Source organism: Gracilinanus agilis, chromosome 5 (genome assembly GCF_016433145.1).
Source record: "Gracilinanus agilis isolate LMUSP501 chromosome 5, AgileGrace, whole genome shotgun sequence".
Taxonomy (NCBI): Eukaryota; Metazoa; Chordata; class Mammalia; order Didelphimorphia; family Didelphidae; genus Gracilinanus; species Gracilinanus agilis.
This window is the reverse complement of record NC_058134.1, coordinates 86,803,757-86,830,203: the sequence shown is the minus strand read 5'-3', so window position 1 is coordinate 86,830,203 and position 26,447 is coordinate 86,803,757. Positions and strand designations below refer to the sequence as shown.

At 34.4% G+C, this 26,447-nt stretch overlaps 1 protein-coding gene across 1 annotated transcript in view; it reads left to right on the top strand.

The window, feature by feature from the left end:
• DYNC2I1 (dynein 2 intermediate chain 1) overlaps positions 1-26,447 on the top strand; it is a 109,089-nt gene that overhangs the window by 50,004 nt on the left and 32,638 nt on the right. Inside the window, exons 8-15 of the mRNA XM_044678955.1 lie at positions 717-1,020; positions 8,474-8,576; positions 12,416-12,545; positions 16,298-16,409; positions 20,750-20,841; positions 23,004-23,133; positions 24,691-24,863; positions 26,266-26,428. Coding sequence (XP_044534890.1) covers positions 717-1,020; positions 8,474-8,576; positions 12,416-12,545; positions 16,298-16,409; positions 20,750-20,841; positions 23,004-23,133; positions 24,691-24,863; positions 26,266-26,428 — 1,207 coding nt within the window. The remainder of the gene's footprint in view (positions 1-716; positions 1,021-8,473; positions 8,577-12,415; positions 12,546-16,297; positions 16,410-20,749; positions 20,842-23,003; positions 23,134-24,690; positions 24,864-26,265; positions 26,429-26,447) is intronic.

Below are 26,447 nucleotides of genomic sequence, written 5' to 3'. Positions count from 1 at the left end.
AGGACACTTTCAATATATATATATATATATATATATATATATATATATATATATATATGGGATTATGAACTTTCTATAGCACAAATGAAAATATAATAAATCATAGAAAATTTATGAAAATTTAGTGCCAACTTAAAATATATATGTGTGTGTGTTATATACATATACACACAATATTTCTTTTATTTTAGATTATTTTTTATCCAAAATTTAGATTTCTTAGTCACTCAAAAACTAATCTTAGGAGAAGCTAGGTGGCAAAATGGTTAAAGCACTAACCCTAGACTTGGAAGGACCAGGTTTCAAATCTGGCTTTAGACACTTCCTAGTTGTGTGAATTCTGGACAAATCATTTAACTCTTTGTCTTCCCTTTTTTTAGAGTTGTTATAAAGATAGAAAGTAAGGGAAGACACAAAGTAAGAGTTTAAAAACAAAATATATCTAAAGAGTCATCTTTTGGGGAAATCCTATTAAAATCAAATCCAGAGTAGTAATTTCTTTTTTTCATGTTAAGATACCCACAAATATTTAAAGCAGTTTTTTGAGAATTTTCTAATACATTTCATTATTAAATTTCAAGATTACAATGTAATCAGATAGTGATTTTGTAATTTGAATTGATATATTCCTGAATTTTAAAAAATCTTTGATGTTGCTCTAACTTTAGTTAGGGTTAACTACCTGTAAAACAATAAGATCCTTATTTTTTTTGGAGGACTATGAAGATGACTTTGATAATTGTGATGGTAATGGTGATGGTGAAGGTGATGATGACGATGATGATGACGACGATGATGATGACGATGATGATGATGGTGGTGTTGTTGTTGGTGGTAATACTGGTGTTGGTGCTGGAGAAAAGATGAAGGAAAGGGATGAAGAAATTCCTCTAGCCAGGAAAATGGAAATACAAGAAATCCAAAGAGCTATTAATGCAGAAAATGAAAGGATTGGTGCATTTCCTTTGAAGCGAATTCAAAAGCAATTGCAAACAGAAATTGAAAAGGAACCAAAACCAGGTATGCAAGTAAATTCAAATGATTTTTTTATTATTGTAAATTTTTTGAATATAAAAACGTGTTTATTCACATCTCAAAACCAGTGTCTTATGGATGATAATAATTTTATTGGATTCATAATGATGCTGGGTCTAACATAATTTATCATTACTAGATTCTCAACAAATTGATTATTAGGTAGTAACAGAGTACTTGGAGTCAGAAACTAAGAATTTCAAGGTGACTATATTCAATAGTATTTTATCCTTTTTTGTATTAGAAAATTGAAAAGCGCTTTACTTTTAGTTGATACCAAATTTCTATTGTTGTTGGTTTGATTTGGCTGTGTTTTGAGTTGCCTCTTCTGAGGAAGCCAGGAATGTAATAGTCATAATGGCCCATGGGATTTGTAAGGGAATAGGAAAGCGAGATTCTCTAACATAACTAGAAATTATTAAGTTTAGAGAGTTAGACACATTTCAGCAAAGTTTGTTATAAAGAGATTTCTAAATGAATTCTATTTTCAATTGATTTTCATTGGGAAAATGTTTAGCCTTTTATTAAAGCTCAAGATATTAACTATGCCACTCAAAATCTTAGAATAATATCCTAAGCAAGTTATAAGATAATATTTTAGAAAGTGAAAATATACTAGCATTGGAATTCTTTTAATTTAATTGTCTGCCTAAGCCCCATTGTATGCATTATTTATATCATATAGGAAATATATAAGAAGTATACAGAGTAGCAGTATTACATTTTATGAACTTATTTCAAAATGTATTAAAATATTAACTTGAATGATATATTATGTATTTTTTAACTTATGTAAATACACATATATAATATTATGTATATTTTAGTGTTTGTTTTTTTATCTATCATTTGAACTTACTGGTCTCTTTCCCTGTATTTCCACTTGGTTGTATCCATATATTTCACTAGTATATCTTTATTTAAAGAAGATAAACATATGAAGTTAAGATATCAAATCCTCATTTAATAGCTGAGACTGAATTTTGGCTTTGGTGTTTGATAGTTATGAGTCAATTGTATGGATAAAACATGATTCACTTAGACGTTTTTTTTTTTTTTATAAATTTTTTTTACTTTTTTTTTTAAAATTTTAAACCCTTAACTTCTGTGTATTGACTTATAGGTGGAAGAGTGGTAAGGGTAGGCAATGGGGGTCAAGTGACTTGCCCACGGTCACACAGCTGGGAAGTGTCTGAGGCCGGATTAGAACCTAGGACCTCCCGTCTCTAGGCCTGACTCTCAATCCACTGAGCTACCCAGCTGCCCCCTTAGACGTTTTTTTAAGAACAAATTTTGATGAAAAATTTCTATTCCACAGACCAAGTAGGTTCATATGCAATTTGTGTACTACTACTAATAATGATAATAACTGACATTTGTCATGTTTTACCTTTTACAAAGTACTTTGAATACATTATCTCATTTTTACACAACTAGCAACTAATGTCAAAATGATCAGCACACAAATAGACTGCATTCATTGACTTATCGGGTAGCATTTTTCTTGTGAATCAGCTGATGTTGTTCATTGACTATAGTTCTGAAAGAATTTTACCATATGGCACATATGGTATAGATGGTGTCCTTTAGCAGCAATAGCAAGTACAAAATAGGTGTGGGAAGGAGCCTACAGATTTGGTTAACTTGGGATAGGTTATGTTATTAAGGAATTTTATTAATTTGCAAATTAATTCCTTAATTTTGGAATACTGTTACTGGAATTTCTGTGAAGCAAAGGATATTTGTTTCGGAGATACTGGTATCTAGTGTTTATTGATTTCTGCTGGCCCTAATAATTTGTTGCTTGGAAACATACAAATTTAATAATCTCCAGAAGGTACTATATCCTCTTCAAACCAAATTCCAATGATTGTATTGTAAAACTTCCATATCATACCTCAAAATTTCTGAAAACTTGTGTTTTTTTTTCCCTATAAGTATCATGGCTCAAATGCACACAATTAAGGACCAAAAGACCTTATTTTTCAGTATTGATTTATTATATTTTAGTTTGGTACCATATAATTTCAGTAGTCTGAATTACATATTTGAAACCTAAGAAGCTCACCAAAATGAATTCTTTTTTCCTGGTTTTAATAATATTTATATTTTTAGAAAAAATTTTCCATGGTTACATGATTCTTGTTTTTACTTTCCCCTTCACCCCCCTTCAACCCTCTACCCCTATATCCAATGTGCATTTTCACTGGTTTTAACATGTGTGATCAATCAAGACTTATTTACATATTATTGATAGTTGCATTGGTGTGGCTGTTTAGTGTCACATCCCCAACCATGTCCTCATCAACCCAAGTGTCCACACAGTTGTTTTTCTTCTCTGTTTCTACTCCTGTAGTTCTTCCTCTGAATGTGGGTAGTGTTCCTTTCCATAAATCCCTCAGAATTGTCCTGGGTCATTGCATTGCTGCTAGTACAGACGTCCATTACATTCGATTTTACCACAGTATGTCAGTCTCTGTGTACAATGTTCTTCTGGCTCTGCTCCTTTCACTCTGCATCAATTCCTGGAGGTCTTTCCAGTTCACATGGAATTCCTCCAGTTTATTATTCCTTTGAGCACAATAGTATTCCATCATCAACGTATACCACAATTTGTTCAACCATTCCCCAATTGAAGGGCATCCACTTGCTTTCCAATTTTTTGCCACCACAAAGAGCCTCTAGGCCTGACTCTCAATCCACTGAGCTACCCAGCTGCCCCCTCCCTTGATATTCTTGATCTTTTGCTATTCCAAATGAACTTTGTTATAGTTTTTCCTAATTCAGTGAAAAAGTTTTTTGGTAGTTAGATAGGTATGGTACTAAATAGGTAAATCAATTTGGGTAGAATGGTCATTTTTATTATGTTAGCTTGTCCTACCCATGAGCACTCAATCTTTTCCCAATTGTTTAGATCTAGTTTTAATTGGAAAGAGTTTTGTAGTTGTTTTCGTATAATTCCTGTGTATATTTTGCTAGATAGATTCCAAGGTATTTTATATTGCCTGGGGTGATTTTAAATGGTGTTTCTCTTTCTACCTCTTGCTGCTGTGATGTGTTGGAAATATATAGAAATGCTGATGATTTTTGTGCATTTATTTTGCATCCTGCCACTTTGCTAAAGTTGTTGATTATTTCTACTAGCTTTTTAGTTGATTCTCTAGGATTTTTTAAGTAGACCATCATATCATCTGCAAGCAGTGATAGCTTAGTCTCCTCATTGCCTATTTTAATACTCTAATTTCTTTTTCTTCTCTAATTGCTACTGCTAGTGTTTCTAGTACAATGTTAAATAATAGAAGTGATAGTGGGCATCCTTGTTTCACTCCTGATTTTATTGGGAAGGCTTCTAATTTATCACCATTGCATATGATGCTTGTTGATGGTTTTAGATATATACTCTTTATTATTTTTAGGAAAGGTCCTTCTATTCTTATGCTTTCTACTGTTTTCAATAGGAATGGATGTTGAATTTTGTCAAAGGCTTTTTCAGCATCTATTGAGATAATCATGTGGTTTTTGTTTGTTAGATTGTTGATATGGTCAATTATGTGAATAGTTTTCCTGATTTTGAACCATCCTTGCATTCCTGGTATAAATCCCACCTGATCATAATGAATAACCCTCATTATCACTTGCTGTGATCTTTTTGCTAGTATTCTGTTTGATTTTTACATCTATGTTCATTAGGGAGATTGGTCTGTAGTTTTCTTTCTCTGTTTTTAATCCACCTGGCTTTGGGATCAGTACCATATTTGTATCAGAAAAGGAATTTGGTAGAACTCCTTCTTTGCTCATTATGTCAAATAGTTTGTATAGTATTGGAATTAGTTGTTCTTTGAAGGTTTGATAGAATTCACTTGTGAATTCATCAGGCCCTGGGTATTTTTTCTTAGGGAGTTCTTTGATGGCTTGTTCAATTTCTTTTTCTGATATGGGATTATTTAAGTATTCTATGTCTTCTACTATAAATCTAGGCAATTTATATTTTTGTAAATATTCATCCGTCTCACCTAGATTGCTATATTTATTGCCATATAATTGCACAAAATAGTTTTTAGTGATTGCCTTCATTAGAGGTGAGGTGTCCTTTTCTTCTTTGATACTGATGATTTGGTTTTATTATTTCCTTTTTTTAATTAATTGACCAGTACCTTGTCCATTTTGTTTGTTTTTTCAAAGTACCAGGTTCTAGTCTTATTTATTAATTCAATAGTTCTTTTACTTTCAATTTTATTGATTTCTCCTTTAGTTTTTGTAATTTCTAATTAGATCTTTAGCTGGGGATTTTTAATTTGTCCCCTTTCTAGTTTTTTAATTTGCATGCCCAGTTCATTCATCTTTGCCCTCTCTAATTTGTTAATATATGTACTCAAGGATATAAATTTCCCCTTGAGTACTGCCTTAGCTGCATTCCACAGAGTTTGGTATGATGTCTCATCGTTGTCATTCTCTTTAATGAAATTATTGATTGTTTCTATGATTTCTTCCTTGACTACCTGGTTTTGGAGAATCATATTATTTAATTTCAATTAGTTTTTGATTTGCCTGTCCATGTGCCCTTACTAATTATTATTTTTATTGCATTATGATCTGAGAAGGTTACATTTATTATTTCTGCTCTTTTGCATTTGTTTGTGATGTTTCTATGCCCTACTACATGGTGAATCTTTGTGAATGTATCATGTGCAGCTGAAAAGAAGGTGTATTCCTTTTTGTCCCTATTTATTTTTCTCCACATATCTATTAAATCTAATTTTTCTTGGATTTCATTCACCTCCCTTATCTCTTTCCTATTTATTTTTGTTTGTTTGATTTATCTAGATCTGAAAGAGGAATATATTTAGATCTTGTACTAGTATGGTTTTACTATCTATTTCCATCTTAAGCTCAGCCAGTTTCTCCTTTAGGAATTTCGATGCTATACTGTTTGGTGCATCTGTGTCGAGTACTATTATTTCCTCATTGTTCTATACTGCCTTTTATCAGGATGTAATTACCTTACCTGTCTCTTTTAATCATATCTATTTTTACTTTGGTTTTGTCAGAAATCATGATCACCACTCCTGCCTTCTTTTTCTCATTTGACGCCCAAAAGATTTTGCTCCTGCCCTTGACCTTAAACCTGTGTATGTCCACCTGCCTCATTTGTATTTCTTGTAGACAGCATATGGTAGGAATTTGGTTTCTAATCCACTCTGCTATGTGCTTCCATTTTATGGGTGAGTTCATCCCATTCACATTCAGAGTTATAATTATCAGTTGTGTATTCCCCAACATTTTGGTATCCTTTCCTAGTTCTGTCCCTTCTACTTATGCTATTTCCTTTTAAACTAGTGGTTTGTTTTAGACCAGCCCCTTTTGTCCCCTCCCTTGATTTACTTCCCTTTCCACCCCCTCCCTTATTATTCCCCTCTTTTTATTTTTTAAGGCCTAATGAATTCCCTCCCCTCTCCATTCCCCTCCCTTTTTTGACCTCCCCACTCCCCTGTTCCCCTTGGTTAATCCCTTCTGACTTTCTCAATACAGTTAGATAGAATTTTATATCCCAATGGATATAGGTACTCTTCCCTCTCAGGACTAATTCTGCTGAGAGTAAGGTTTAAATATTACCTCTTAATGCTCTCTTCCTCTCCTTCTTATAGTTGTAATCATCCCCCCCTTCCCATGCTCTCTTTGTGTGTAGTATAGAATATCCTATTTTTATTATTCATTCAAGTTTCTCTTAGTGCCCTCTACTATTCACCCACCCCTTTTTTTCCCCACCCCGTCTCATCTTAGACCATTTAGTGTGCTCCAACCTCTCCCTAGAAGAATAGTTCTTCTAATTACTATAATAGTGAATACAGTTTTTGAAAATTGCACATAACATTTCTCCATATAGGAATATAAATAATTTGATCTTATTAAAGCCCTTAAAGAGGCAAATTTAAAAATAAGAGTTTTCTTTCTTTCCCTTCTGTTTCTTACTTACCTTTTCATGTTTCTCTTGGTTTTCATGCATTAAGAGGTAATATTTAAACCTTACTCTCAACGGAATTAGTCCTGAGAGGGAAGAGTAGCTATATCCATACTTTATTTTGTTTATACTCTCATTAGACATCCTAAAATTTGAACTACTAGTTTGACACAGAATAATTTTTGAGATAGAAATGTGTCAAGAATTATCCAGAATCCTGTGCAGAATTATAAAGGACAGTTATTATATTCCCCTAAGTGTTTTCTTTTGTAAGTGGAAAATCTTTAATTCCTTCAACTGAATCTAGTATGGTATGAACTTAAGGCTCTTCCCCCTCCTGGTTGCCTTCTTCTAGACACTTTCCAGCTTCTGAGAGTCCTCCTGAGAATGTAGGAGAACAGAATTTCATTCAGGACTCTGGATGTGGCCTTCATGTGAGCATTGCACAACAACAACATCATCTTTCTTGACTCTAGGTTCTTTTCATTAGCCCCCATGTTTGCCTTGGCCTCCTTGACTGCCATATCATACTGGAGACTTGAATTGAACATCCTGTCTACTAGATACACTCTAAGTGATTTTTCACATGAATGACTATTTTAGTTATGCACCAATCCTCTGTCTTGTCCTTTGGAAATTGCTTTTTTAAAACCTACATCTAAGAGTTTATATTTATCTCTGTTAAATTTCGTTTTATGCAATTTTACCAGTGTTCCTGCCTTTTGAGATCTTTTCAAAGTCCACGACTTTCATTCTGTGAACTGTCTTTCTCAGCTTTGTGACATATCCCAAACCTTAATGGATTTATAATCTGAGGAGATAAGAAAAATATATAATCAATCTAAATATATAGATAGATCAAGGAATTTCAGGCTGTAGAGAGAAGAGACAGATGACTTGAGATTTGGGTTAATATATCTTGGAGAATACTTTCATCAATACTTGCCTTTTCTTTGAGGAAATGAGTTTCTAGTTAGAGTTTATAGAAAATATAGATGGAGTTGTTTACTATAGGATTAAGTTTGTAAATCAACCCATTAGTATGCCAATCAAACTAATTCACTCCTGGAAATTTCTTTACCCTACAATGATCATCTTTCTTATTTTGTGTTTCTTTAGCATGTATGTGTATTTTCCACTTTTAAAATATACTCTATTTATTAAAATATGTATGATTTGATTGCTCAATTAGATTGTAAACTCCAGTAGAGCCTATGATTTGTATCTCCCTTTTTTATTATAGAGCTATTAATATAGTGTTCAATAAATGCTTATATTTACTGAATGAGTATTTCAAGTGAAAGATTAAAACTGTCAAAGGTTGTAGATACTTATGGCACAGATCTTTTGTTATGACTTGTTTTTATTCTTCTTAAAATGCCATATTACATATGATGATTAAAGGAGCTAATAATCTAATTTATGTCAAACTTATTTTCATTAAAAAACTTCACTAAAACAATTTCTATTTTCACGCAGAAGTAAAAGATTCACCTTCTAGAGGCTCTCTGTGTGGAATATTTATGGATTTTGCTGCAGCTTCACAGCGACAAAGCTGTCGGAATCATGCTCTTAAACAACGGTGGGTGGCATTAATAAAATTATGCCATTATGCATTTTTACTCAAATATTATTAGATTAATAATTTTATCATATTTTTAATACTTACTGCTTGGTTATGATAACCTGATATGTAATTTGCATTATATTTTCTATAAAATCATGCCATTGCAATTTTGTTCTAAATGTAAATTTTACAGTGATAAATTAGAGTGTGGCCCTTTTCAAAGGATCTCTTGGAGGAAAATGCCTGATGAAAGTGATTGTTCAGAGGAACAGAAATGGACTGAAAACTACCTGAATGTGAGATATTCAAAATGAGAATATGAATCAAGTTTATCAAGATCCTCTGAAATGAGTGTTTTTCCCCATCGTCTGAGTCTCTTCATAGTACCATTCCTAAAAAGCATATTACTGCTTTCTAGAGAACTCTTAATCAAATGAGAAAATGTGAGAAATAATAATAGTACGGTTCTCTTTTGATAGTGATTCTTGCTAAATAAAAGTGCTTGCCTTTTTATAATCAAAATGTCCTATTCAGTCTGATCATCTGAGTAACTGGGAGACTAACCACGATGTTAATATTGGCAGTGTCCAAATCAGATTGACACGATTGTCACTTAGCTGATACTTAGTGCTGTGTCTGTAGGAGGCCAGCTTAAGCTCCGGGGAGTACGAGACATTTGTTCATTTATTTTACTGAGCCATAGCAAGAGAGAGCAACCAGAACCCCAAAAGGGCCCTCATCAAGGATGCAGCTTGGATTTTGGCTGCCTCTGGGTTGCCTGTGATGATCCAAGGTCAGAAGCCTGAGGGAGGCACTCCAGCCCTGTGTGTCCTAGCTATTTTTGTATTTAGAGGACCAGGAAACTGGCCCAAGAATTTGTCCTTTGAGCCAGTTAGATCTTGAGGACAGCTGCAATAGCATTTAAGGAAAAAACCCTCTAACCTATATGGGACTGACTGAGAACAGAGGGGAAAGGAGGAAGACCTTAGGATATGGCTTCTAGTGCAGAATCGCAACATGTCTATCAGTTGCTGACTGAGAGATTCATTTGATAGGAAACATCTCAGGCCTAATTTTAGAAATCTATCTGTCTCTGTCTATAGACATATACATGTGTGTGCATGTATATATATGTATATGTATGTATTGTAGTACTTATGTGTGTGTATTATATGTGTACTTACAAATAGGCAAACAATAAATATAAGTCTTATGAAGTGAGAGTAAATTGTAATAGGTATCCACACCTTCTTCCTCTCAGGAGAACTTTAAGAAGCTCATAGGAAAATATTTTCTTTAGGAGGCAGAAATACATTTGGGATTGAATGTGGAGGCAGGCAGTTTTCTTCCTGTTTTATTGGTAATAATATGGTATTAAAGAACTTATTTTATTCCATATTAGAGGAAATAAATATAATAGAGTTGTGTAAGATGTTTATAATAAAACAATATAGTATAGAAATATCTTTCCCACAGTGGAATTATTAAACTAGTTTAATACTAAGGTAAATGTAAAAATAAAATTAGTATTCTGATATATGTGTGTGTATATATATATATAAAATATGTATATATATTTATACCTTTACCTTCTGTCTTAGTATTAGTTCTAAGATAGAAGAGTGGAAAAGGCAATGCAAGGGTTAAGTGACTTGCCCAGGATCATACAGCTAGGAAGTGTCTGAGGTTATATTTGAACCCACGTCCTCCTGACTCCAGGTCTGTACTACCTACCTGATCCAATATTTTGATTGTTTTTTTTTTTTAAACCCTTACCTTCCATCTTGGAATCAACACTGTGTTCCAAGGCAGAAGTGTGGTTGGGGCTAGGCAATGGGGATCAAGTGACTTGCCCACAGTCACACAGCCAGGAAGTGCCTGAGGCTAGATTTGAACCTAGGACCTCCTGTTTCTAGGCCTGGCTTTCAATCCACTGAGCCTCTTAGCTGTCCCCTAATATTTTGATTTATTACTGAAACTTTGTCATTACTCCAAGGGTCCATCTAGTAGTTTGGGATCTATCAGGAAATCTCCAAACATGGTTTAATAGATTTCCAAACCAGTTGCCAGTGATTCAGCCTCCTTTTGGTAGTTTTCTGGGTTCCCATAGGGAGAGGAATGCATCATGGATTAGAGCGGGGAAAGGCTAGAAGCAGGGAGAAAAGCTAAGAAACTATTGAAATAGTTCCAGGTTAAGGTAAGTAAGGACTATATTAGGATGGTGGTTGTGGGAATGGAAAGGAAGAGATATTTTCAAGGAAGAATTAGCAGATGAAAGAGAAGGGATGCTGAGGACCCAAAGATGATTCAAAGGTTATAAGCCTAGGTACCTGGGGAAATGGTCAACACAGTTCATAGGAATAAGGAAGTTCAGGAAGAGAAACTGGTTTCAATTTGTGGAAGGCACTAAGGAGATATGGCAGCAAATTGATTTCATTTTTAGTCAGTCAATAAACCTTTAAGTACCCACTGTTTGCCAGGGCTCAGCGTTAAAGCTTGGCAGGTCATATAGGTAGAATTTTCCACTAGGTAATTGCAAATATGAACCTAGCCACTTGGGGAGAAGTCAGAGATACATACAGTATACATTTGGAAGTCATTGTCAAGGAGGTGTGGGGTGGGAGGGAGTATGAGAGAGAGTGAGAAAGGCTGAGGATTAAATGATAGGAAATATTCACATTTAGAGAGTGGGGAAAGTAATAGGAGGTTGCATGAAGTAATAGTAATAATATTGGACTAGGAATTGGAAGAATTGGTCATTCCAGCCATACCACTAACAACCAGTGTGAATTTAGGTAAGTTTTTTAAAATGTCTTTGGGCCTCTTTTATTCCTCTAGGTCACAAAAGGGTTGGATTATATGATATTTAAGATTCCTTCTGGTTGTAAAATTTTAGCAATGAAGTAATATAATTAGAATCATGTAGAAGAGGACAGAACCAAGAGAGGAGAGAGTTTCAAGAAGAAGGAAGAAGTTAACAGTATCCAGTACTGCTGAGAGATCAAAGGGGAGTAAAGCCTGCAAGTAATAAAGGGCTTTTCTTTGCATATGAGGAGCTACTGGTAACTTTGGAGTGCCTTCAATAGGACTGAGCAGAAGCCAGATCAAAAGAGATTAAGGAGTCATTGGCTCCAGAAGGAGCAGTGTGGATGGCTCTTAGAAAAGTTTAATAGTGAAGGAAGGTGAGAAATGAGACATACAAAGCATAAAGGGGCATTAGAAGGAAGGCTCCCTCTATCCTCTTTAAGGCAAGATATGATTATATTTTTAGGCAAAGAATGAAGAGCAAATGGAAAGAAGGAGATTGAAGATACAAGAGTGGGGTGGGTTATTGATAGAGCCATGGTCCCAAGGTTCAAGAAATGTGATAAAGAACATGAATGGGCGTTTAGCCTTGGAAAGAAGGAACAATTCTAAATTCTTCATCTGAGACAGGAGGAAAGGAAGAAGTGATGAGAGAAGATCTGTAGAAATTTTTAGATGAAGATGGAAGAAATTGAGAATATTTTCTCTAAAAGGTCTCATCTCCTCAGTAAAGAGTTAGTTTATCTCATGAGAGTAAGAGAGGTATAGATGATATTGAGAAATATGGGAAAATTTTGGAAGAGTATCTGTAAAAAATTCATTTGGGCAGTAATAAAAGATAAATAAAATGATGAGGGACAGCATTTGTGATATTAAGATAATTCTATGTCTTGTAAATAGTTGAGGCAAAGAAATACTAAAGTGCAGTTATTGTTATAGCCATTATCAAACCAGGTGTGTGTGTGTGTGTGTGTGTGTGTGTGTAAGGATCATGAATACTTATACTATGCTTTTTATAATTATTTATTCTTGTCTAATTCATTTTAAAGGACACGAAGTGCAAAGTTACTTCGACTGATTGACTTGGATTTTTCATTTAGTTTTTCTCTCTTGGATCTGCCACCAGTAAATGAATATGATATGTATATAAGAAACTTTGGTAAAAGAAATACCAAACAGGTGAGTGCATAATTTTTAAAAAGTAAACTTTATTCGTGCCATTTGTTTCTGCATTATAGTAATTGCCAGATGAGGCATCTCCATTTCCCTCATTAAACCTTCTTAGTAAAAAAGAATAGTGTTCATAAAAAACTAATACTAGATTAATCATGTCTGACAATATCTATAATATTCTGCCCTGATTGTTGTTTTTTAACTCAGAAAAGGGAAGTTTGTTTCACAATCTCTTCTTTGGAACTTGTATTGATTTTTTTCTTTGAATTCTCCTTGAACACTAAAGAGGAAGGAGAATTCAAAGAAAAAATCAGTACAATCATTCAAACTGCTATTAAACTATCAGTGAACAAGCACTGATTAATGAAATGTGCTAGATAGGCACTAGGGATTGTTAGGAGGAAATATATAACTTTCTAATTTCCTCCTAACAGGATTCAAAGCAAAAAAAAAAGAGAGAGAGAAATAACACTTGCTCTTAAAAAGACATGTATACATGTACTTATAAAACTATACTTGGAATATGTACACATGTATATGTGTATATGTGCACATATACATGTATGTGTGTACATATTAAATGAAATAAAGAGATGGTACATGTTCTGCTTCCTGAAGAATGGGCAGGAGTATTTGTTTAGTTATTATGTCTATGGTGTTCCTTGTTCTGCTTTTTTCACCCTGTATTAGTTCAACTATATCTTTTATGTTTCTCTTAATTCCTCATATTTGCCATTTCTTACTTTATAGTACTATTGGCTACATTCCTATGCTACAATTTATTCAGCCATTCCTCAATCAGTGGAATAAAGCTGGAATTTTAGAAACAAATACACTATGTTTCAAATTCTTTGCTATTACAACATGTGCTTCTATGAATGTTTCATGAAGTGCTCGGCTTATGAAATTGATTTAAAATAAAGGTGAATTAATAATAAGTGTATCTGTTGATGTCTGCCTTTTCTGACTTGACACAGACTCTCCCTAATACCTTGTGTTAATTTCCTCTTTACATTCATTTCTTTAGGGTTTTTAGGTGCCATTTCCCATTGGAAACTTTTTCTGGTCCCCCTTAGAATGATTCTGTTGTCTCTAAATGATTACTGAGATAGTTCTAGGTCGTTGATTGCCCTTTCTTGGCATTCTATTATTAAGTAAGATTAATGCAGTTCTGCTGCCCCTTTTATCATCCTGTTCCCCTCCCCCCTTCTTTTTCTAGAGACTATTTAAAATATGACCCAGCCTTTGGGTTTGAATACAGTCTTCTGGGCTTTTAGTAGCAATTCTCAGAATTTAAAAAAAAAATGCATAGATTTATAGACTTACAACTAGAAGGGATTTTAGAGGTTTTAGAACTCTTTATTCCCTAATTTTACAAATAGGGAGCTTGAGACCTAGAAAACTGAAATGAATTGCCTGAGGATGACTGGGACTAAACACTGTGTCTTCCTTCCAGGCCATTGCTCTTTTTGCCATGCCACACTCTACGTGCCACACCACAGCTCATGTCCTATCACAAGTATCTCAGAGTGCTTTATACATAGTAATGAACTAAATATATAATTCAAGGACTTCCACAAGCTGGACACCCACCCTCTCCCTAACTAACTGCATCTCCCACTATTTAGCAACATCCTTAGTGCTAGGCAGGCCAGTCTCTTTACTGTATTACAGGTACTCTATACCGTACCTGACATGTTCATCCCAACCTCCCTCAGATGTCTTCCTTCCCTTTCGACCTACCTCAGTTCTTCCTGTTCTTTAAATCCTACCATCTCTATTGAAGCCTACCTTGACAGCTTTCTTATAACTCTTTCAGATGTAGCATTTTTCTAATACCATATAGTTTATCACCACCATCTGTTTCTAATTATTTTCCTAATTTTTCATTTGCTTCATGGGTAGATGTCTCATCTCTTCTAGATTATGTGCTTTCTGAAGGCAAGAATTGTGCCTTTTCTTTTTCTTGTGTCAGCTGCATTCCCTAGTATGCCTTTAAACTTTATAAGACTTATGATTTCTTCCATGTGAGTACTTCTTCCACTGATGCTCCCTGCACATGCCTTTGTGGTTCTGTGACCCATTAACTTCATTATGAAGTTGAAGTTGATTCACTTGAGTCGACTGAGTCTTTGGGTAATAGACGCTTTGTGTCAGTCTATTTCAGGAATAACAGTGAGGCCTTCCTTGTTTGGTAGGACCTGACAAATTTTCTGCTCCCCTTCTGTAACATTTGAGAAGCCAATGTTGTTTTCATATTACCATGAAGAATCAGGGTAGAATTTTGGTCAAAGAATGACTGTCATTTAAATGATGATCATTTAATATCAAGAGTCTGTTATGTGCAAGGCATTGATGATACAAAAGCAAAGCCATGCATGCTTGCTGGACTGAACTAAAATAGGTGCATGAAGTGTAGTAGATTGACAGATTATTATCCCAATGTTTGATTATGAGAAAGTGAATTATTTTGCTTTCTTGTTCCTTATTTTCTTTAACTTTAAGCTGAATCTTATTTTTATAAATTCTAAAATTATAACTTTATTAGGGAACATACTTTGTAGAATAGCATAAAATTACAGATTTTGATTTAGGTAAAACAGATGGTAAAGCAGTAATGCACAAATTCTGGATATTGATTGAGAATAAAATGTCTTTTTAAAAGCTTTAAAACAAGCTCATTTAATATGATTGATAATTACATAAAGTAAAGTTTTCAGATATAAAAATAGGAAATTTATCTAGATTTTTCTCCTTGTCATAGTTAGTATGTACTTTGACTAGATATATAATATATATACACATGTATGAAAGTGTGTATATTTATATGCCTATCTATCTATCTATCTATCTATCTATCTATCTGTCATCTATTATCTATCTACCTACCTATCTGTGTCTCTATCTGTCTATCTATCTCTACACTGCTTTAAAAAAACACAACTAACTTCCTAAGCAGTATACGAAGACTATATATCAGTTTTCAGAAATCATCCCTCTCCACCAGAGTCCTCATCAGATGCTTTATTTTGTTGTGGAAGTGACCCTGGAACCCTACTTCCTTTGGCTGCCTTAATATTATTGGATGAAATTTGATAGAGATAAATATAAAGTCTTACACTCATGTTCAAAAAAATCATCTTCACAAATTCAGAATGGATCAAATGTGGCTAGCGAGAAGTGTTTCTGAAAAAAATACCTGGGAAATTTAATGGATTGCATAATATGAATCACCAGTATATTATGATAGCCAAGACAATGTTAGACTGTATTAAGAGAGATAGAATGTCCTGGACAGTAGACATAACAATACTTCTTTATTTTGACTAGATGACAGATAGAGTATGATGGTTTGGTCTGTGGCCACATTTTAGGGAAAAAAGTGGATTAGTTAGAGATGATCCAGCAGAAGGGCACTGGGATGACATGAAAGATCTCACCCTGGGTCATTTGAAAACCAAGGCAGTATAATGGAACCTCTGGCACTTTCTACTTTGTTGGAAAGGCTTTTAATATGTGTTTGTGTGTTTTTTATTTGAAGACCAACCTAGTTAATTTTAGGAAGGTTCATCACTAGAACATTGGAAACCAGACAATAGACCTTTTTTGGGGACAGCAATTCATAAAGGCTATCTGTTGAGGTATGGAGGACCACATCAACATTGGTAGAGGGAGAATCTATACTAATCCTGTCAAATAACGATAAGATATTGCTGTAATCTTTAAAAAAATAATTGTAGCATATCTTTATATTTAAGGCATATGTTCAATATAATGAAGATAACGTGGAAAGAGATGTTCAAACTGAGGAAATAGAAACGCATGAAGCATGGACCCAGCATCCAGGTGAAAGTACCATTGTATCAGGAAGTAAGCAATTTTTTAATTATGTAAAAGCCTTGAGTTACTTTACATTTTATTTATTTATTTATTTGAAAAATCCTTATCCTCCTGCCTTAGAATCAATACTATGTATTGTTTCCACAGCAGAAGAGTGGTAAGGGCTAGGAAATGGGGGTTAAGTGATTTGCCCCAGAATCACAAAGCTAAGAAGTATCTGAATCCAGTTTTGAACCCAGGACCCTCATTTCTGTGCCTAACTCTCAATCTACTGAGCCACCTGGCTGCTCCTACATTTTATTTTTTAATATTCCTTTTCTCCCCAATGTTTGTCTTTAAGGTAGTTATTATGCTGTATCACTAATATGGAAAATATATTTATTGTTTTTAAAAGAATAAATCATGTTTTTATTTTCATGTATTTTAACTTTGAAAGTTTTAATAATGTAAAATATCATGACTACAGATAAATAATGCACACAGGGCCAATGTATTAATTTGTAATAAATAATCTTTTAGTTATTCCTATGGTCCTTTATGGTCCTCTTAATTTCAGGCAAGATCCTTCATGGAAATGGCATACATACATACATACATACATATGCATATATATGTCATAGTGAATAGTCATAGGAATGACTTTTTTATTTGTAGAATAACTTTTTAAAAATTAATATATGCCCATTGAGACATTTTGGTATCTACGTGTTCAATGTTTATGTAAAAAGGATTTCATGTACTAAGTTGTTTTCAAGCCAGATATCTAAATAAATTGTCATTCTCCCTGGCCATCCTTTTAAAATAGAAGTAGAGTATAGGCCTTTCATGAAGTATATATTATATATTCATATATGTTTGCTGTCACCCCAAGACCCTCTCTAAGGCTTTTACAGAAAATGCCCTCAACCTCTTCCTGATGAGTTTAGGAGTAAGAGGATTTATTAGTGTTCTGGGATCAGAGCTCCTGTTTAGTACTATTTTAGGTACAGTGTGAGTTGAATCTTCCACTCAAATCTTTCTCTGATGCCTATTTATGGTGTCTAGCTAGGTAACCTTGTGGGATAGAAAACAACAGAGAAAAAAACTGCAAAGGCTTCAGGTATGAGCCTGATAATGAACCATATGTCTGCTGAGGAATAGTCTAGTTAAACTCAGAGAGATAATCACCAGGTTGGTCATAGGATCATAAATTTTGGGACAATAGCAACTCCTGAATAGCTTCTAGACTTCAGGAGATATTGGGAGTACCTAGATTGATAAAATCACAGATTCTTGAAGAATTAATATAAATATAAGTTAGACTTCTGTGAGTTATTTTGACCCATATTTATAACATTATTTCTGTGGTAAAATGTGGTCCAAGTTTCTTCCTTTCTGGCTGCAAACATTTATGAAGCATCTATTGTATACCTGGAGAGGCCTCAAGTATTTGTTGTATAACAGACACATGAGAACTGGCTTAGCTTAGTCTGGAGAGACTCACCAGCAAATTGACTTTAGGATGATGAATTTTTTGGCTACAGCAATTCCGGAAGACTTGCTACCAAGCAACATAGGGCCTGTGAAAAGTATTGTTAGAACATTGATAAGAGTCCCAGATTTCTGAAGTTTGGAGCACCCTACTAGCTGCTGGAGAAAAGAAATTGTTTAGAGCAGACACAATCTTTGCCCTCATGGAACTTAGAGATTGTCTGGAACTGGGGATAAGACACACACTTGCTTCACTGAAATATACAGCATTAAGAGGTTAGTGTAGTAATTGTAAAACAAAGTGCTAATATGTGGTAAGCTGGGGGAAGGGGTTCATCTACCAGAAGAATCAGAGCCTACTTCATGAAGAAAAGTAGCATTTATCTTGGACTTTAAAATCTGGGTAGGGATTCAAGAGACAAAGGGGGAGAAAGGTATTCCTCTAATGCATTTAAAATGGAATCCAAGAGAATGCAACTTTTTGGAGTATATTGTATATAGAAGGCATAGAAGTGGGAGGGTGTAAAAAATCATTGATTTCTCAAGTTTATATGACTAGGTGGGTCTTAAATTTATAGTTTTTAAAAGAACTTGATATTGTCATGATATTTTACATTATTAAAATTTTCAAAGTTAAAATACATGAATATAAAAACATGATTTATTCTTTTTTTTTTTTTAACCCTTGTACTTCGGTGTATTGTCTCATAGGTGGAAGAGTGGTAAGGGTGGGCAATGGGAGTCAAGTGACTTGCCCAGGGTCACAGAGCTGGGAAGTGGCTGAGGCCGGGTTTGAACCTAGGACCTCCTGTCTCTAGGCCTGAATCTCACTCCACTGAGCTACCCAGCTGCCCCCGTGATTTATTCTTTTAAAGCAATAAATATGTTATCTCATTTTATTGTATTTATTGTAAAGTAGCAGATCAGGTATTATGTCTGTTTTGTAGGTAGTATTTTAAGACTTTGAAAAATTATGACCTGTCCCAAGGTCATATGGCTAACATGCCAAAGAAATGGCCTAAAATAGCTCAGTGCCTTTCCCACTCTGTCATGTTGCCTTTCACAAGCCAGCTTAATAATGAGCTTTTGGAGCATAGCTTAGTCATAGACTGAGTACATCTCTATTCCTTTGTGTCAATGATTTCATTTTCAATGTTATTTTAAAATAAAATCAATCAATATCCATTAAAGGCTTACAGGGTTCCTGGCATTATATTGGGTGCTGATCCTTATTAAACTGTTATAACTGAAATGACTTGTTATTGCTAATTCTTCAACATATCTTATGAGGGAAGGTAATAGGTACTCTCCTTCATAAAGATGAACCCTACTTTCAGAAAGCGAATGAATAGTCACGTGAATTTATAAAATATCCATTTTATAAAATAAATTCTTAGGTTTCCTTTAGACAATTAGTTTCCTACATTTAAAACAGATTTAAATAAATAAAAATTAGATTTTTTTTTAGGCATACAAAATAGCACCTGATGTGGAGCAAGGAGATCTGGGTTTAAAGCTTGATCCTTCACCTTCCTAGCTTTGTGATGATGGTCATGTCACATCATTCTCCTTTGTCATAATTCCTTTACTGTAGCAATGAGTACATCATACCTACATGAAGTCAAATAAATCTTGGTGTGATGATCAAATTAGATAATAGATTTTGGGAGCTGCTATCAGAATGCCATCTATCATTATTATCATTAATAGTTATAGTTTAGTACTTCAAGGATTTAGAATTTCACACATTTGTTCATGTTCCCTTTACTGGTATGTATCCCAACAACTCTGTTTCTTAGTATATAGCTTAGCTCGTGGCTGTGGCCAAACAAGTTCCCCTGGTGGTCTTCTCATCATGAGTTTCTTTGCATTTAGCTGGGCTGTGCATTGGATGTCGCATGCATGTCTGCCATACCAATAATAGGGTTATCTTATCTCCTTTTGGGGACAGCAGAGTAGGACCTTAGAGGATAATGATAATGATGTTATTTATATGAGCAAAGATGGCATATATGTATGTAGAGGCAGCGTTGGGAAGTAGATTGATAACCAGCATCAATGTTTTCATGACTTTCAATGACTACTTCATGACTGCATTCGAGTCCCACCACTAAGGTCTCTTGGCTCTGTGACCCTGAGCTAAGTCAGTTATCTCAGAGGTGGAACTGATGATTGGCACTGATGAGGGACTTTTCTCAAGGAAGTACCCTAGACCAGTGATGGGCAAACTACAGGAGGGCCAGATGCGGCCTCCTGAAATGTTCTATCAGCCCCACAACATTATTCCTAATCTGATGAATACAATGAGTAGGACACAATACAATGAAACTTCGGAAGAGTTGCCTTAGAAACAGACTGACAGATGAGCATTTCCTTTGGCCCCCTCTTTAAAAAGTTTGCCCATCACTGCTGTATACCATTGAAATCACAGGTCTGGTTAAAAAAATACATTTGCAGAAATTGAGGGAAAATAGACATAATGTTATCAGTTGGATTCAGAAATTTATAACCCATTTCCTGGCTTAGGTTTTTACTTTGTTGTGGTTTGATTGTTTTCAGATATGTCCAAGTTAGCAAAGATAATGAAGTGGTTTGCCATTTCCTTCTCCAGCTCATTTCATAGATGAGGAAACTGAGGCAAACAGGGTTAAGTGGCTTGTCCAGGGTCACCCAGTTGGCAAGTGTCTGAGTCCAGATTTGAGCTCAGGCAGATGAGTATTCCCGACTCGAGGCCAGCATTCTTATCCACTGCCCCACCTAGCTGCCTCAGATTTTACATACTTCCTTCAAGTCAGAAATTTTAGTTTCTGAAATCTGTTCAATCACAATATGCCTCTAGTGGATTCTATTCTTTTGATTATGTGGTATGCTTTGCTATGTAATCTAATATCTTTTTTCAGGTACTAAAAACAGCAGAGATATGTCTGATAGTACATTTGTGACAAAGGTTGACACACCAAGATTAGCAAATTTTCTCCGGGCTGCTTGTCAGGTATAGTCAACGTTCTACAAATGCTTCTATCATATCCTAGCATATGAGGATAAGTTTTTAACACCTGAACTCTCTGTGTTGCCTAAGACAAGTCATAATAAAAGTGATAATAAGAATAGCATTTATTAAGTATTTATATAATTATTATTATATAATAATAAGTAATTTATATAATACTGTTCAAATTATTCTTTACTATTTGTATGTAGTTTACAGAAAAGTAAATCAGTTGAAGACATAATCTGTGGTTATTTGTTCTGTATATTAAGTTAATATAGACAAAGCTGTTAGGCATAAATAAAGCATACTGCATCATTTGTAACAAACAATAATGAAACAAAAAGAATTCAGTAATGTTTTATTATTTCATGCCTTATAGTTATGGAGATTTGGATAAATTATGGTGAAATCTTCCATCAAATCTAACCATATGAAATAAAATAGCCATTCGTAGAACACACTTAATTCCCTGATCTAGTGCCATTATTATAAGGGATTTTATTGCATATTTCTGTAAAGATTTTATATATATTGATATATGCTTTTTGGTTATACCAGGTCCTGTTTAGCTTCTTAGAGAGACCTGTGTGAAGAGTAGAGGTCAGATGGGTAATAGTAGGATAGGAAAGGAGAGAGGGATGGGTGACAAAAGGTGAAAACATAATAGGTCATGTTGGGAAGAGCATATTTGGTTTACCTCTTTGTCCTTCATTGCCCACATCCACTGTGTTACTAAATCCTGTCAGTTATTTTTCAAGAAATCTTTCAGATCCACCCCTGTGGACATCATTTTTAGAGTACACCACCCAATGAGGAATGACTTCTGTTCAAATCCACGGCAAATTATTCAACATCACAGCAATACAAATATTCACTCTAATCATTGATGCCAAAGAGGCCAAAGTTGCTCAGTTATTTGAAGAACTACAACATTTTCTAGAAATAAAATGAAAAAAGATGCCATATTCATTATAGGGGATTGGAATGCTAACAAAGGAAATCAAAAGATAATTGGGAAAATAGTCAAATTTAGAGTACAAAATGAAGCAGGGCAGAGACTAATTGGGTTTTGTCAAGATAAGTTTCTGGTCATAGCAAGCACATTTTTTCAGAAACCTAAAAGTTCCCTTTACATATGGCTATCACCAAAGGTCATTATTGAAATCAGATTGATTATCTACTTTGTGGCTAAAGGTGGAGAAGCTCTATACAGCCAGTTAAAACAAGACCTGCAACTGACTATGGCTCAGATCATGAGCTTCTGATTGCAAAATTCAGACTTAAATTGAAGGAAGAAGGAAAAACTATCAAACTGTATGTTGTTGTTTTTGTTCAGTCAGTTCTGACTCTTCATAACTTCACAGACCATAACATGCCAGGTCTTTCTATCCCCCAATATCTCATGAAGTCTGTCCAAGCTCATGCCCTTTGCTTCCATGATGCTATCTCTCCATCTCATCCTCTGCCTTCCCCTTGTGCTTTCAGACTTTCTAAACATCAGAGTCTTTTCCAATGAGTCCTGGCTTCTCATTGTGTGGCCCAAATGTTTTTCCTTCCAATGAGTAGTCTGAAATAATTTCTTTACGTATTGACAGATTTAAATTGTGGAGCATACATGTCACATTTCTTTTTACATTCCAGTTCACTTCAGAACAGATAGAACTCTGTTTCCTATTCACCTTTTTTAGACTAGAAATGTTATTTTTAGCAATTCAATAAAATTCAAAACTGACTACTATACACAGAGCCCTTGGTAAGCATTGGGGATAGTATACAGTTGGGATAAGGTATGATTCCTTCCCTTATGAAGTTAACATTTAACTAGGAAGATAAACCACATAGACTGATAGCTATATTAATGTATGACAATATAAGTTAAGTACTTTACAGTGGTACAAAGCAAGTGCTATGCTAATTAAAGCAAATTCTCCTGTAACAAAACAAATTAAATAGTCTGTGAAGGTGGTTATAGTTTTGTAAGCATTTGAAATCAACATCAGCTATTCTCCAGAAAAAGTTTTTAAGTTTTTAAATTATTGGACTAATTTAACTGTTGAAATATTGTTTTAACCAAATAATTTTCGGGGAGGAAAAAAAAGCAGAATAATTTTTAGGGAAGAACCAATAACTGCGAAAATTGCATACTTCTTTGTGTTGGACAGGTGATTGCTGTATTACTTGAGGAAGACCGTGCTGCAACTGAACCCAACTGGAATCTCAGGTCTCAAGAAAATGCCCTTAATATTAGTGAAAACTGTGCCCAAATGAACACTAATCTACCATTCTTACAAAGTAAGACTTTTATTCTATGTTTTTCAATAAAAAACCTTATGGATATGATTAGTCAGTGATTAATGGTTTAGGAACTGAGGACATTGACCTTGAAGAACAGATTTCTTGAAGGGTGTGTGTGTGTGTGTGGGTGTGTGCATATGTGTGTGGGTATAGGGGGCACATGAAAGCTGACTTTCAAGTATCTGATGGGTTGTTACATGGAAAGAGGCATTCAATTTATCCTGGATAGCTCTAGAAGACAGAACTAATAATGATTGATGAAAAGTAAATTTTTGCTCAGTATAAGAAAGTCTTTTCTAACAATCACAAGTGTCACAAAGGTAAGGCAACAATTTACTCCAAAACAGTCATTTTAAAGCAAAGGCTGAGTAATACTTACTTACCTCTAGTTATAGTAGAGACTAAATGCAGGCATTCAGTAGGAAGTTGCAGTAGATTGTCTCTAAAGTATTTTATATCGCTTAAGAATTTATGATTCCCTAAATCTAGAATGTCCTTTTGGAGACAGAATTGGTGACCAGCATGGAATTAAGCTCCAGATTCAACTGAAAGGCTTTGAAACATTGCTTTTCTATAGCCTTTTATATAGCTGTGAAATCTAGACCTTCCACATCTGCTCCAGTATTTCAAATTATCACTGCAAAACATATAAAATTATAACATAATATCTACATGTAATGTGCTTTGCAAACTTTAAAGTGGTCTATTAGATTAAATATTTATTAAGCTGTTTCGGTATAATGCTAAATATGAATGTGAATTATTATTGTTATTGTTGTTATACAGAACTGTTGTTCATAAGGAGAAAAAATTGCTCTAAGAAAGCCCTATTATAGAGGGAAATTTGTAGAATTATTAGTTTGGGGATCATCTGAAATAATCTTTTCATTTTGCAGATTAGGAAACTGAGACCTAAATGTGAGATAATTGCCCATTGTCAAAGAGATAGTTCAGAGCAGATATAAGATTAGAGCCCACATTTCACTCTTCCTTCAAGTACTCCTATATATCAAATGATCTTTTGTGTTACCTAAGGTCTCTTCCAGTTCTAATAAACTAAGATTTTGTGAAGGCACAATACCCCAAACAATGTATGTATTTTTGTATGTATTTTTGGGAAACAGCTGTGTCAGAAACTTGTCTGACCTAGAACAGTTTATAACTAATGAGGTTTCTCTTTAATGAATAAAGAATTCAGGCCAACCAAAATGACAGTTCTATTAAATAGGAGATCTAGTCACTTATCAAAAGATATATTTCTTGATCAAATGTATTTGAATGTAAGTTCTTTGTGCTTAAGGATTATTTTTTTAATACTATAGTACATTGCATATAGCAAATGACTTAATAGATGTTTATTGAATTGATTTGTATTGAACATAGTGGAAGAAACCCATGATGGTTTATTCAGTCATCCTTAAGACACAATTAATTAAATCATTACCATTGCACTTTTCATGTTTTGGTATTTAAAGTTAGCATTGGTTTAGTTGAGATTTGTTTTAGCAACTTGCTTTTCACTTGAATGGAATTTTTCCTTCATTTCTTCCCTAGATCGGAAAGTGTCATCTTTACATGTTTCTCAAATTCAGAGACAGACTTTAGTTTCTGTTCATGAGTTACCTGAAAAACCATTCTCTGATATACTGGATAAAAGATACATTCTTTGTGTCTGGGACATTTGGCAGCCTTCCAGTCCTCAGAAGATTTTAATTTGTGAATCAAAGGTACAGTTAAAAGTTGAACTTTTCAGTCCTGGAGCTATGTATTTATTTCAAAAGGTTGGGGATTGAGGGCTTTGTAATTTATTGAGTTGATTGTGGATTGATAAGAAAGGGAAACAAAAGATAAGAAAATGGTAGGAATAAAGAGCTTCAGAGAACATTTTTAAAAGGAAAAGGAGGTGAGAAAAAGTTTGAATTTCTTTTTTGTTAGACACTAAGATTTAAAAGATGGTTTTCTATGTTGCTCTGGTGTCTGCTTCTTTAACGTATTAATTAAGTATAATAATGCTCTCCCTAGCTCACTGATGTGACTTGGGAAAGCCTACTTTGTTCTGTTCCTGGGAAGTGATTGTCTGAAGGAAGTTCCTTTTTACAGTGAAGAATATTTGGAGAATTGAAGCCTGGAACTTGAGAAGACAATTTTCTCAAATAGACTGTGATCTTACAGCCATAGATTGTATTCTCTTATTTGGTTTGGACTATGGCTACTCTAGATATTGTTAATATCTTTATTATACCTCCTAGAAATAAAAACCAACTATAGTGTTTCTGCTATTATCAAGACGGCTGTGGATTTTCTCTAGAAGATCTTAAGATTTTTTTTTGTTGTTGTTCATCTCTTGATAGAGTTCCTCAGGTTACAGTTTAAGACATGCTTTTCAATAGTCAGGAAACATTAAATACCTCCTATGTGCCAGACACTGTGGGTGGGTGCTGGAGAGGCCAAGAAAGGCAAAAAAGCAACCCTTGCTCTCAGTGGCTCACAGTCTAATTGGATAGATGCTATATACAAACAACTATGTATCAACTAAACTTGAGGGGAGAATTAAGAATGAGAATTAAGGGGATTGGGAAAGGTTCCTTATAGAAAGAGAGAATTTAGCTGGAACTTGAAGGAAGCCAGAGAAGCCAAGCCATAGAGGAGAGGATGGAGAACATTTCAGGCATGGAGATAGCCATTGAAAATATCTAGAGTCAGAAGATAAAGTTTTGTGCAAGGGATAACAAGAAGCCCATTGTCACTGTTTTGCATAGTATAGAAGGGGGTGGAGATAAAAGGTATAAGACTAGAAAAACTGGAGAAGGGGCAGTTTTTGGAGGGCTTATTGTTTTTCAAAATATAGATTGAGAAAAGGGAAATTTTAAAATTATTTTCTTCTTTTTCTCACTTTCTTCCAAATTTTAGCTCCTGCTTAAGGGTGTGGAGACGAAGAATTTCTTTAGAAATTAGTTATGGATTGAAAGTATATTGTATAATATAAGTACTTACTATAAATAAAGGTTGGAGTGGGAAAAAGGAAGTCAAGTAAGTCAATTGAGTAGGAAGAGACTAATACTTTGTTTTGTAATTGTAGTCTGAGAACAGTTCAATTACTGGAACTTCTTTTCTTGGCTTTCTTCAAAGGTCATGTGCTGTTGTTTTAGCCCTTTTAAAGCAATTTTACTATTTGCTGGAACAATCCATGGCTCAGTAGTTTTGTGGGATCTACGAGAAGACTCCAGGATGCATCACTATGTGAAGTTAAAAGACAGTGCTTGGACATTTAGGACAGCAACATTTTCTACTGGTCAGTAGCATGTTTTCTT